Raw genomic sequence first — 11,621 nt, 5'->3', positions numbered from 1 at the left:
AAACAAAATTAACTGCTTCATCTGCTTTTTTTGGCCAATCATCACTTACTCTGCCTTGCTCTCTGACTTTGCTTTCTGTCCCACTGGCAGGAATAGCTTTCACCAAGGATGGCCGCTACATGGCAGTAGCAGAAAGACGTGACTGCAAGGACTTTGTCAGCCTCTTTGTGTGCAGTAACTGGCAGCTGCTGAGGGTAAGAAGTGTCTGCCTTGCCCTGCTTCTGAATAGGTAACGAGCATCTGCTGCACGCTACTTTAAACACCATCACTTTGCTACTCTGGTTGTAGACTTGCCAGTGTATTTTCTAGCCAGCATCTGGCTCCTTTGCTGGCCTGCAGCATACTTCCATAGCAGGGGGCTTCTGCTGAGGAAGCTGTGTATACTACGTGTGTAAAGAAACAACCAACAAACAGCCCCTCATATAAACTTTAGTGACAGTAAACCGTACGTTTCTGGGCTGGCATATGAAAAACTGTTATATTTGTGATAGCATTTGGAAGGGTGAAACTGAGGATTACATATGTAGTATTTGTTAGTGTTATGCTTCAAATGATGTTTTTCTCTTTTGGGGGCAGCATTTTGACACTGAAACACAAGATCTGTTTGGGATTGAGTGGGCTCCCAATGGCTGTGTTCTGGCAGTGTGGGATACATGTCTTGAGGTATGAGGGGGAAGATGAATTTAGGAATTTAAGTTATTTTTTATAGCTGCCATGTATGAAGCAATAACTAAGATAAAATGTGGTGTTGTATTTCTAAACAAATGTAAGATAAGCTGAACTCCAAGGAAACATTTCAGAATATGTCACCTATGTAGGTAATGGGCATCCTAACAAGTATGTCAAACTTATGTGGGTCCTTGATGATGATGAAATAGCTTATTGACATCTAACTTATATGAAAATGGATTTGTAGTTTTGATTATAAACATTGTGGAAGCTGCTACTCAGATAAATAAGGAAAGAATTATTCTGTAAGACAATGTTACTTTATGTTGCATGAGAATTTAAGTAGTGACCCAAGAAGTTAGGAATGTTTAAATGTTATCTCTTGTGCAAAGTGTCTTCTGATGGCTGTGGAGTTATGGGCAATAGGACCAAACCAAATCATCAATTTGTTTCAGTACAAAATATTGCTGTACTCCCTTGATGGCAGACTGCTGTCCACATACCAGGCTTATGAATGGTCGTTAGGCATAAAATCCATTGCCTGGAGTCCCAGCAGCCAATTTTTGGCAATTGGCAGCTATGACGAAAAGGTAAGAAATGGAAAAGAGAAAATAAACCTATCTAAACCACTTTCAGAATCGTGTTGTAACCACTCTGTCTTGCAATATCCTCCTGAATTAGGTGCGTATCTTGAACCATGTAACGTGGAAAAAGATCACAGAGTTTGAACATCCAGCAACTCTTAGTAACACAAAGGCTGTAAGTATGGCTCCAAACTGAATCATTATCAGCACTTGGTTGGTGTGGCTGTTTGTTTCCAAAGATGTTAGTAAATCCACTTCATCCTGGAGGCTTTCCTTTTTTCCCCTCCTAAGCTCTAAATGGTGCTTGGGGAACTTGAATATTTGAAATCATAAGGAAAAAATAAAGGAATCCTTTCAAACTTTCTGGGATACACTTTTGATTATCAGTGTAAGCATTAGTAGATTCTCCAAGGACTGCTGCCACGTGTCAGTGTGTCTTACTGTAGGTGGTGACTGCCCTAGAGATCTGAGGATGTGGATCACGATCCACTGATCACAGCTCAGCACAACACAACTTTTCTTAATTGAAAAATGACCTTTTATTTTCCTGTGAAGCATAGAGCATGTAATGGAAGACAAATGGAAACAACTCTGCTAGCCTCTACTACACAAACAAGAATTACAGTTGGCATTTTTTTATCCTGCTAGGGGATAAGAAGTTATAGGCCTGCTGTTAAAATATTTTTGCTCCTGCAGTTTTGCACTTTGTGTTTATTTATGGTAATATTAAGAATAAAGATTCTTTGTTAAACAAATGATTTTATGCTCCCATTATAATGAAAATAATTTATTGCCCTGCCAGGTGTAGGTTTCAGGAATATTAAATGAGGTGGACTCATGCTTCTTCATGGACTTCAAGATGCATTTATCTGTCAGCAGAGTTTTCTTGATGATGGTTCCAATGAGCAAATAATTCAGCATGCAGGATTCAGTATTTGCCTACTTGAAGCCCCTCTCCTTCACTGATGAACTGGGGATGCTGAGCTGTCATACACCTGGAAATGAGGTGTATAACACTCGAGTTAGTGGGATGTGGATATTTATTAATAGCCCGAGTTCAAACTCTCCCAGGCCCTTCTTAGAACTGTCACTTGTTTCTTTGTAGATTGTGTATAAAGAAGTGGAGAAATCCCCATCTGTTGAAACAGAGAGATTTTCTTTCCCTCCGACAAGAGCATTGGCTAGTTCTGTCTTCAGCACACAAAGTAAATGTAAGCCAAGGTTTAGTAAAGTAAGACACTTGAGCTTGCCATCTGAAATCACTCTATAAATAAATGTTACGTAAATGCTGATATTGGAATGGATCCTCTGGGTGCTCTGCTCCAGTCTCCTGAGTTAACTGAAGAGCTCCAGGGCAGAAGCACCCTGCTGGAGAGGATGCTGCACTCTGAAGGCACTCTAAAGATCAGTGGGCTGTTGTTACAGCTCTCTTGTACTGCTTGGACACAGGAGAAATAGCAGTATAGAAATGCAGATGTGTCTCCAAGTGGCTTAGAAAAGCTATCTGAACACTGCATTTCTTATGACTTGCAGAAACCCATGCAATGTTGTCTCATGCCTTGGAGTTGCTTTAACTGCAGCACCTGATTAGCAATTAAGAATCTTACAGCATGTGGCAGTTCCAGGGGTTTATAAAATAACATCAGGAGGTGTAAGTCTTGCTGTTTGTTTTAGAAGGGACTCTGAAATACTGAACTAATGGAAGACAATGTATGATTAGTATTTTTCTACTGTTCTTACTTTTTGGTACTATAGCAGTATCCACCTTTGCCTTGCATTGGTATTGGTTTGGAATAAAAGTTAAAAGATGGTGGAAAACTTGATCTAAACTATGAAAAATAGGTAAATCTCAGGTGTGGGATTTCCAGTCCTTTTTAGTTTTTGTAGGAGAGTAAGAATAGAAAGCTATTCATAGAAAGATGTAATGTTAAAATAATAATAAAAAAAAGCACTATTGGTTTCTAATAGGAGCATCTTGCAGGAGAGTAAATCACTGTCCTGTTTTTAGCAGGTGGAATTGAATGCTTTGTCCATTCAGGCTCGCTTAGGATACTTTTATTTCAATTCCAGATGACATTTCCCAGGTGCCAGTCTCTTTCCAGTACGTCAAACCAGTTGCTGATAGGGCTAATCCCAAAATGGGGATTGGGATGTTGGCATTCAGTCCTGATAACTGTTTCCTGGCAACCAAAAATGGTAAGTTCCTACTGTCCTCTGTTAAAGGAGAAACCTTTTTGTTATATGTGCTTTACCTTGAGCTTGCCTTTATACTTAAAAACCTGCTCTTTGTGCTTCACATGTATATGAAGCCACTGGATTGGAAAAGGAAGTGCTCAGTTCCTTCCTGCTCTGCTTTCAGTGTGTCTTGGAAGGCAGAGCTCTTCACAGCCTGTTGTGGGGCTTCTGATTGACACGTGATCATGGCATTGACACTCAGGTTTTCCCTTTGACAGGCCTGAAGGCTGTTTATGTCAGGATGCAAAAGCTGTGGTTCGGAGGCAGAGCCCATTAACAGCAGCATGGCTGAATAGCTCAGTAAGAAACAGCGGAGGCTGGAAGACAAACTGAGTACTTCTAAAGAGGCTGTGAGGCCTGTTTTTCCTTTGGGTTTTCAAATGATTTCCCCTTTCTTTCTGTCAGATAACATTCCTAATGCTGTCTGGATCTGGGACATTCAAAAACTCAAACTGTTTGTAGTGTTGGAGCAGCTGTGTGCCATCCAGTCCTTCCAGTGGGACCCACGGCAGCCTCGACTTGCTTTATGTACAGGAAATAGCAAAGTCTACCTGTGGTCCCCAGCTGGATGTGTGTCAGTACAAGTGCCAACCGAAGGTAAAGAAGGTACAGTGCCCTCTGCAAGCTGTCATGAGCTTTTTATTTCCACTTAGAATAATGCTGGGGCCAAATTAAGTAAAGGTTTAGCTTTGGCTTATGGCCCCTTGAAAACAGATCTTTCAATCTTTCAGAAGAAGACTGCAGATTATTTGTGCTGGTCTCCACTGCACAGTAACAAAATCAGACTCCCTGTTTAAAGCTTCTAAGGTGGGAGGGATGGTTGTTTTGCAGTGCATGTGGCTTTTTACCTAGGAAAAGGGGACTGGAATAAGGAGGTGCTTCTTGCTGTTTCTGCAGGTGACTTCCAGATTGTTTCTCTCTGCTGGCATCCTAGTGGAGATTCCATGGCACTTCTGAGTAAGGATAACTTGTGTGTGTGTTACTTAGGAAGAGAAGAAGTGAAATAACTCTCAGTTGCATTGAAATGCTCACAAATCTGAGGAAGAATGAGGAAAGGGGTCAAACCCCAATCTGAAGTGTTTTATTTATAAGTTATTTATTTGAAGGAGCTTAATCAAACTCCAATCCATAAGGTGCTGTGTGTGTTTCTGAATGATGTTGCATCTAAAGTGTGGAAAACAAAGTCTGGATTTTTAAGAAGACTTCAGTTCTGATGTAATTGAACTTTCTTGCTAATTCTGTGAACTATGGAGTGTTTTTTCTAACATTGTAGCTGAATGTACATAATGTATAGATATTATTTAACTTTGATAATTTCCAATAAATATTTTGATAATTACAGACTTAATATGATTCTAACTAAAAAAAAATGCCATTAATTCGACAGCCTCAGTCTCTGCAAAATGAATGAAGAATAAGTTGGGGACATCTAACTTTACTGAAAGGTAACAATGAAGCAGATACCTTAGAGAATGCATTGAGAGGTGCTGCAACTTGTTGCATTCCACTGTTATTTCAGCTTTGTGTGAGTTTCAGAAACACAAATCAAGCTCAAAAAAGAAAAAGCTGCTGCAGCACAGTATTTATTCAGCATTGCAGCTGTGCAGACAGATTCCCATAAAACCATGTTTATAGAAGATCACAGACAATGACAAAGCTTGTTGCAGTAACCCTGTGAGCACTTGTGGTTATAGCATCTCTCCCCTGCTTCTGAAATTCAGTACTGGAGGCTTGGATGAGGTTAAATGTAAGAATGTATAAATCAAGATTGACATACAGTGCTTAAAGTTCTGTGTGTCTCTGTTAGGAGGCCCCGTGCTGCTGCTGTGCCAAACTAGAGTGGATGTAAGAAAATTGCTATGGATATAAATGTGACCAAAGTAGGGTTACTACAGGTAACAGCTCTGAAGGCAAATGTTTGCAATGCTTTTGGCAATTCTCTCAGACAGTCTTTGTGGTTACAGCAAAAGGTGGTACGAAATGGCAAGTCAGATTCAGTTGAGGAAGGAGCTACTTTTACAAAAAGCTAATGATAGATATTCAGCCATGTGCCTGCTGACAAAGAAACAGGCCACGTTCCCTGCTTCTGAGCACATGTGGCAGTACAGCTGTAACAGGAGTTGCTGGCTCTCTTGCTAAAGGATGCCTGTTATGAGTCCTGAAAGCTGTGTGTCAGTCATCAGTAAGCTAAGATCTCTGTAACTGGGAGACACTGGAACCTCTTTAAGAATACAGGTCAGTCCCCAGCACAGCACGTGATTTGGGGTACAACTGTCCTATGGCACAGGACCTTGGGCACTGTTTGCAGCAGATTCTGATTGCACAGATTAACAGGGAAGAATGTGCAGTTAGAAATGGAAGAGAAAACAGCACTGCTTGCTGGCCCTGGGTAAGGGCTGTTAGTTAGCTACACAATACAGGCATGACACCGCTGTGTGTCTGCTTCAGCTCACTCTGCATCCTGCATTCTCCTCTCTGTAACAACCAGGGCCTCCTGTGAACTGCTGGTTCTGCACCCACCCCCTTTCCTTCCTGTAATGTCTTTGCTTTGCTTACCAAATATTCTGCCAGGCAGGGTTCTCCCCAGGAGCCTAACATAAAATCGCTTTCCCTTTAAAAAGACCAAATGCTGTGCATTTTAAAACCCAATTTTGCCTCTTGTCATGGAGTAGCCAAGCTTGGCCTCGTTGTTGATGAAGGACATCAATCCCACATAAGTCTCAATCAGAAGAGGCCGCTCCAGCACCAGGACCCCGTTGGCCCTTCCTGGCAGTGGCCATTCCTTGTGAGCTTTCTTCACGGCCTGGATGAGCTGAGTTTTAAAGTTTTCCAACTGAAAGATTAAAAAAAAATAATAATAATCACTGTGATGTTTTCCCCATTGTTTTACAAATCCCTCTGCTTTCATAGGGAAGGCTGCTAAAAGTGTCAAGGGTCAACACTAAAGCTCTTGTTGCTGTGAATCTCACATCCCACAATAAATTTTGCATTCTGGTAATTATGACTAATGTCATATAGCACTGTTTACAAGCAAACATTGGCTAGATATGTAAATAAGCTATCAGTAGCCATCTTATTTTTGTGCTGTTCTCCTGCCATTAACGCTAGTGCTGGAGTTAAATTGCTGTAATGTTCTATTGCAAAGTGTAAATCTGAGGAGAGCAACCACTGAAAGAAAAAAGAGAGCTACCAAGTGAAGGTTTGCATCAACAACTATGTTATGTGTTTAATTAGCTGGTGGAAGTGCCAGACAAAAGTCAGCCCTTTGCCTGCCAGATAAATGAAAGCAGGAATAACATCAAGATCCATTTTCTTTTGGGTTTTACAGGACTCTGCACTTCCAGAAGGTTTAGCTTCCTTTCTGAGTAAACCAGCTGGCACAAACTGCTTCAGCTGCCCTTCAGAGCTGAGATGCAGAGAACAGGAAGATGCAGCTGTGTGTTGGATTTAACTGCTCCTGTTTGATTTACCCACTCTAAGCAGCACCCAGCCTGCAATAACAAAGGCCATCTAGAATTCTAGACCAGCAGAGGTGATTCCCTTACCAGGCAGAGGGATGCAACCTTCTCATCAGCATCTGCCATCGGGTGCTCAGTGAAGGTGGCGTAGGGGACGTTGGTGGACCATGGGTTCCATCTGTTGATGAAGGACGCACGGCTCCTCTTGTCCCACTGGATGCGGATACCAACTCCTTCTCTCCTGGTGTTGAAGACAGCGGGGTTAATATGGGATGGCCTCCATTAGAGGTCTGGAAAAGGCCTCCTTAAAGCCAGGAACTGTGGTGCTGGTTTGTAGCTATTCAAGACAGCAAGCTCCTTTATCACTGATGGAATTTGAATAAACAAAGTTGGCGACCAGCACCAATAGGAAGAGCTCATGGTTTGTCCCAGGGCAAAGGCTGCCAGCTCAAGCTGTGTGCACTGACAGCCACGGGACTGAACTGGGACTGCATCAACTTACTTGTTCAGAGATTTAGGTGGGAACTCAAACTCCCCTACAGAGATGGTGTCGATGGCGTTGAGTGCAATCCTGGTGACGTGCTGGCACTGCAGGCCCACGAAGTCGTATTTGCAGATCAGAAGGGACCGGTCGGTGATGAGCACGAGGCGCTCCTTCTCGTTGTTCCAGTGGTCGATTCTGGTAAGAGATGGAACGTGGAGCTTTAGCTGGCTGGAAACATGTAACAGCTTGTCTGATACAAGGGCTGCGATGGAGAGCAGAGCCAAGTGTCGGCACTGCTGTGTTTTCCATCATAGCCTTCGCTTCCCACCACCAGGCCTGAGAAGAGGTTGAACATCCCGGCTCAGAAATGGCACAACATAGAAAACATAATTGCCAGTAAATTATTAACCGCATCTGAGCACGCAGAAGAGAGCAGCGCCTTCCTCCAGCTCTACAGCCGCGGCTGCCCCGTGCTACTCACTCGGTCAGCAGCCACACGCTCTCCACGTCGCCGTCCTCCGTGGGCATCACGACGGCGCGGATCTCGCTGACCGCCTGCTCGATGGTGCCGGGCTGCGGGGGGGCGAGAAAGCGAGAGGTGAGAGGAGAGAGGGGCGAACGGGCCGGAGGCGAGGCGGGCCGGGCCGGGCCGTACCCGGAACACGAAGTATTCCTTCAGGCGGCCGGCGCGGCTGGCGGTTCTCACGTTCAGCGGGCGCAGCTTCTGCCGCGGGGGGGCGGCGGAGAAAGGCGGCTCGGGACCCCCCGGCACCAGCAGCGCCGCCGCCCCCCCCACCCCCGCCGCCTCCTCGTCCTCCGGGCCGCCCTCCTCCGGATCGCGGAGCTGCAGCATCGCGGCGAGAAGGGCCGGGCTGCGCCGAACGGAGCTCCGCCGCCTTCCGGGGCGGGCAGCGGGAGGGGCCGAGCCGCGCTGCACCGCCCCGCGTCGGGGAGGGGAGGGGATGGGATGGGAGAGCGCGACGGAGCGGGCGGGCGCGTGGCTTCGTGCAGCTCGCGGTTTGCAGGGTCCGGAGCTGCCGCTGCAGCAGCGCTGGGTTCGGGCTCCCACCCCCCCGTGCGGATCCCGTCGTGTGCAGAAAGCCGCTCAAAGCGCACCCGCTTTTGGCACCGCTCTTCTCCTGCCGTCCGTCGGGCTCGGTGCCCGCACGAGCTCCCTCGTGCCTGACCGAAGAGCTCGCGTGGCTGCGATGCTTCCCACGTGCAGCTCAGTGTGCTGAAGGCCGCCTCACCTTGCGCCTCACGGCCGTCCTCTCTCCCCATTCACGTTCTCCCTGCTGCTCCCTGTCCTGTCCTGCTGTCCCATCTTGCGGCTCGCTGTGCTCCTTTGGGGACTTGATGGTCTTAGAGGTCTTCTCCAGCTTTAATGATTCCATGGACTCTGATGGAGCTGGGAAAGCTCAGCTCAGGCAAATCCCCATCAGCTCCTCCGGGGGTGCTTTTCCCTGCAGAACGAGTGCTGTGGTAGGAGAAGGCCGGCAGCATGCCCATCCTATTTCCCAGCTCCTCCAGAACTGCTCATTTTGCACTGTGGTTCTGCACCTTCTCCCCAACTTTACAGAGTCTCCTTGGGTAGAGGTGGATTGTTTTCTGTTACATTTCATTGGAAGACCAAATGTCAGTGAGATCCCTCCTGGTGTGTTGGAAAGGGGTGTTTGGGAGCTGACTTTGGGCACAGCATAAGAACTCTTCCTTGGGGGTGAAAAAAAGCCAACCTTATTTCTGCTGCTGTTCTGCAGGTCTTCCCCTTCTCTGGTGTGGCTGGGCACAACTGTGGGAGGGATTTCTGCCCCTCAACACAGAGAGAAAGGAGCAAGCACTGAGTGTGAGGAGCTGACCTGGGGGCTCAGCCCCCCCCCCAACCTCATGGGGCTGCACAGTGGGACAGGACCCGGCTCTGTGAAACCCCTACAGGTTCACATCATGTCAGGAAGCAGCTGCCAGGAGGAGAAGTCACTGTTATTCCCTGCAGCACCAGAAGCCAGGTTTGCTGTTGGCTCCAACCCAGCGCTGACACGTGCTGTGACAGCTTCCCATGGACTGCACTGAGCTGAGGAAGCAGCTGGGGGGGGTGGATGTGCTCCATTTGTGACCCCCAGCAGTAAGGCTGCAGAGGTGCTGCCATGGAGGCTCCCATGCTGGTGCTCATCCTTGCACTGTGGATCTCTTCCCTTGCTGCTGGCACTGAGCTGCAGCCCCACATGTGAGTAGCAGAAAGCATCTGGTGCTGTCCTGGGGTTGGGGGGCTGCATTTCAGAGCTGAGGGTGCAGGGTGGTGAGGGATTGTGCTGTGCATCTGCTTTTTAACGTGTTCCAAAAGCTCAGAGAGGTAAAGGGAAACTCGAACATCTGCACAGTCTTTGCTTGCGGGAGGCGATGCTCTGTTCTGAATGGGAGGGAATGCAGTCAGGTTGTCCTCTGCTCATGGCCCAAGTGTAGGAACTTGGGGGGGGTGTCCACAACTGGACTTCTGCTTAATGTAGCCTTTGTTATTCTCTTCCTTCATTTAACAGCTCATTCCTGTTATACTATGGAACAAAAGTTTTGTGTGTTGCCTTTTCAAGTTCATTTTGTACACGTGTGTGTGTGTGTGTATGTATATAAATACCAACCAGCAGTAGCAAACCCAGCTAGTGATGCTCTTCTGCTATTCTGAGCACAAGAGGCAGTGATTGTGCAAACAGTTCAACTCCAACCTGTGCTTTGCATTGCACTTTGCACACCTGCTTCCCGTTGTTTCTTTCTTTTCCTCCTTTTGCTGTTATTCCAGGGGCAGGGCAGCCCTTCCTTTCCAATTAAGCATTACAGTTTGCTGTTAATCATTTGGCTGCTTTGGAAAACTTCCTTGGAGTGCAGAAGCCCAGCTGCAATATCCACTGCTCCTCCTGCCCCCCACCCGCTTTTTGGCCCCACCAAGCGGTTGCAAGCCTGTATGGAATAGCAGCAATAATTCCAACGAAGCATCTTTGGCCAGAGGCAGCTTTTCAGTCTGAAGTTTAGGAATTCTTCCTGTCGTGTAATTGCTGTAATTACTGCCGTGATGATATCTGTGTCGTGGTAATAAGGGAGCAAACAGAGTCTGTCTTTTAAGAGGACGTCAAAGGCTCTGCTCACACCTGCCCCCTCGGCCCTTTAGCTGTGACACTAAATCCCACTGCTTCTCCACCACAGTTCCCCCCTCCAGGATTTGCTGACAGCTTGTAGAGAAATTGGGATCTGCTTTTGCATCTCTCTGCTGTGCCTCCATCTGCTGATTGGCACAGAGGGATGCTGAGGGTTTCCTTCGTGGGGAGCAATGGCTCACCCTTGCTTTGCTCTGTTTGCAGAAACGTGCAGACAGAACCAAACAGGCAGAGTTGGGATAAATATTTTCAGTGGCTGTGCCAGATATTTGTTGTTGTTTGTCTGCTTTTGCTGTGCTGGAGCAGTTTTCATGTTCTGCCAGCGAAGCTTCAGAAGTTCAATCTCCATGCTGATGTTTGTGCAAGCACAGCAGGGAAAAAAAGCACGGCTTGTATTTATTTGTGCTCCGGATCCATCCCAGCAGCAGAGGGCATCCTCAGCCCCATTGCACCGCTCCAAGGAACCCCATAACAGTGGGGTGAGGGGGAAAAAAGGTCAGATTTACTGCCCATTGCTGTTTGCTGTTACAGGACCACATCCCACGCTGGGTACGGACAGCTGAACCGCCTGCAGCGCCGCATCGCACACCGCTGCTGCGCCTACAGGGGCCCAGGGCACTCTGCCTGCCTGCTCTGTAAGTACTGCATGGCTGCTGCTGCTGCGTCCTGCTGCCAAGTGCTATTGAGAACTTAAAGTCAAGCACAGAGCAGTGCTGCTGCTGGGAGTTCCGGATTGCTCCATGCAAACCCTGAGTTTGCATCGCGTCTCCTTGCCCAGCCCTGCAGTGCTGTCTGTGATGGATGGTGCTGCAGGGCTCTGTGCTCAGCCTTCGCTCTCACTCTCTGTGTTTTGGCCCTCAGCAGCTGATTTTGATGCTGCAGTGCTGTGAGCAAAACGATGGCACAAATGAGGTTTGAAGCAAAGACCCTGAGCCTGGGATGTGTGCACTCAGTGGGTGGATTTCCTGCTCCTTTGTGCTTGCTGTAGTGTAATCCTCTGCAAAGCAGGCAGAAGTGCTTGCTTCCCAGCTGTGTAGGTTAGAGTGTATTC

The 11,621-nt window shown here is 47.1% G+C and overlaps 3 protein-coding genes across 14 annotated transcripts in view; 2 read left to right on the top strand and 1 right to left on the bottom strand.

Annotated features, from left to right (window-relative positions):
- The window catches only part of WRAP73 (WD repeat containing, antisense to TP73), a 12,666-nt gene extending 7,839 nt beyond the window's left edge, over positions 1-4,827 (top strand). Inside the window, exons 5-12 of one of the 5 annotated variants that reach the window (XM_042831328.1) lie at positions 91-194; positions 577-663; positions 1,125-1,259; positions 1,351-1,428; positions 2,359-2,464; positions 3,324-3,449; positions 3,894-4,085; positions 4,386-4,827. In XM_042831328.1, coding sequence (XP_042687262.1) covers positions 91-194; positions 577-663; positions 1,125-1,259; positions 1,351-1,428; positions 2,359-2,464; positions 3,324-3,449; positions 3,894-4,085; positions 4,386-4,495 — 938 coding nt within the window. In that variant the 3' untranslated portion in view covers positions 4,496-4,827. Of the gene's footprint in view, positions 1-90; positions 195-576; positions 664-1,061; positions 1,260-1,350; positions 1,429-2,358; positions 2,465-3,323; positions 3,450-3,893; positions 4,095-4,385 lie in introns of all 5 variants that reach the window. The other 4 variants (XM_042831327.1, XM_042831326.1, XM_042831325.1 and 1 more) reach the window with 4 other exon arrangements.
- A 228-nt stretch (positions 4,828-5,055) lies between these two features.
- Positions 5,056-8,283, bottom strand: TPRG1L (tumor protein p63 regulated 1 like). Its single transcript, XM_042831331.1, is given in 7 exon segments — positions 5,056-6,062; positions 6,065-6,129; positions 6,132-6,321; positions 7,034-7,187; positions 7,449-7,625; positions 7,912-8,003; positions 8,086-8,283. Coding segments are annotated over 7 exon segments (1,047 nt in total). The 3' UTR covers positions 5,056-5,891.
- Positions 7,946-11,621, top strand: part of MEGF6 (multiple EGF like domains 6) — a 35,220-nt gene continuing 31,544 nt past the window's right edge. For 7 of the 8 annotated variants that reach the window (XR_006170948.1, XM_042831316.1, XM_042831317.1 and 4 more), the window contains exons 1-3: positions 7,946-8,028; positions 9,188-9,651; positions 11,102-11,205. Coding sequence is in view for 7 of the 8 variants with exons in the window: in XM_042831316.1 (XP_042687250.1) it covers positions 9,572-9,651; positions 11,102-11,205 (184 nt within the window). In the remaining variant the exon portion in view is untranslated. The remainder of the gene's footprint in view (positions 8,029-9,187; positions 9,652-11,101; positions 11,206-11,621) is intronic. The other variant, XM_042831314.1, reaches the window with a different exon arrangement.

Source organism: Centrocercus urophasianus, unplaced genomic scaffold, assembly GCF_019232065.1.
Source record: "Centrocercus urophasianus isolate 14NV4802_14NV808 unplaced genomic scaffold, USGS_Curo_1.0 seq_36, whole genome shotgun sequence".
NCBI classification, from domain to species: Eukaryota; Metazoa; Chordata; class Aves; order Galliformes; family Phasianidae; genus Centrocercus; species Centrocercus urophasianus.
This window is presented reverse-complemented; position numbering and strand designations above follow the sequence as displayed.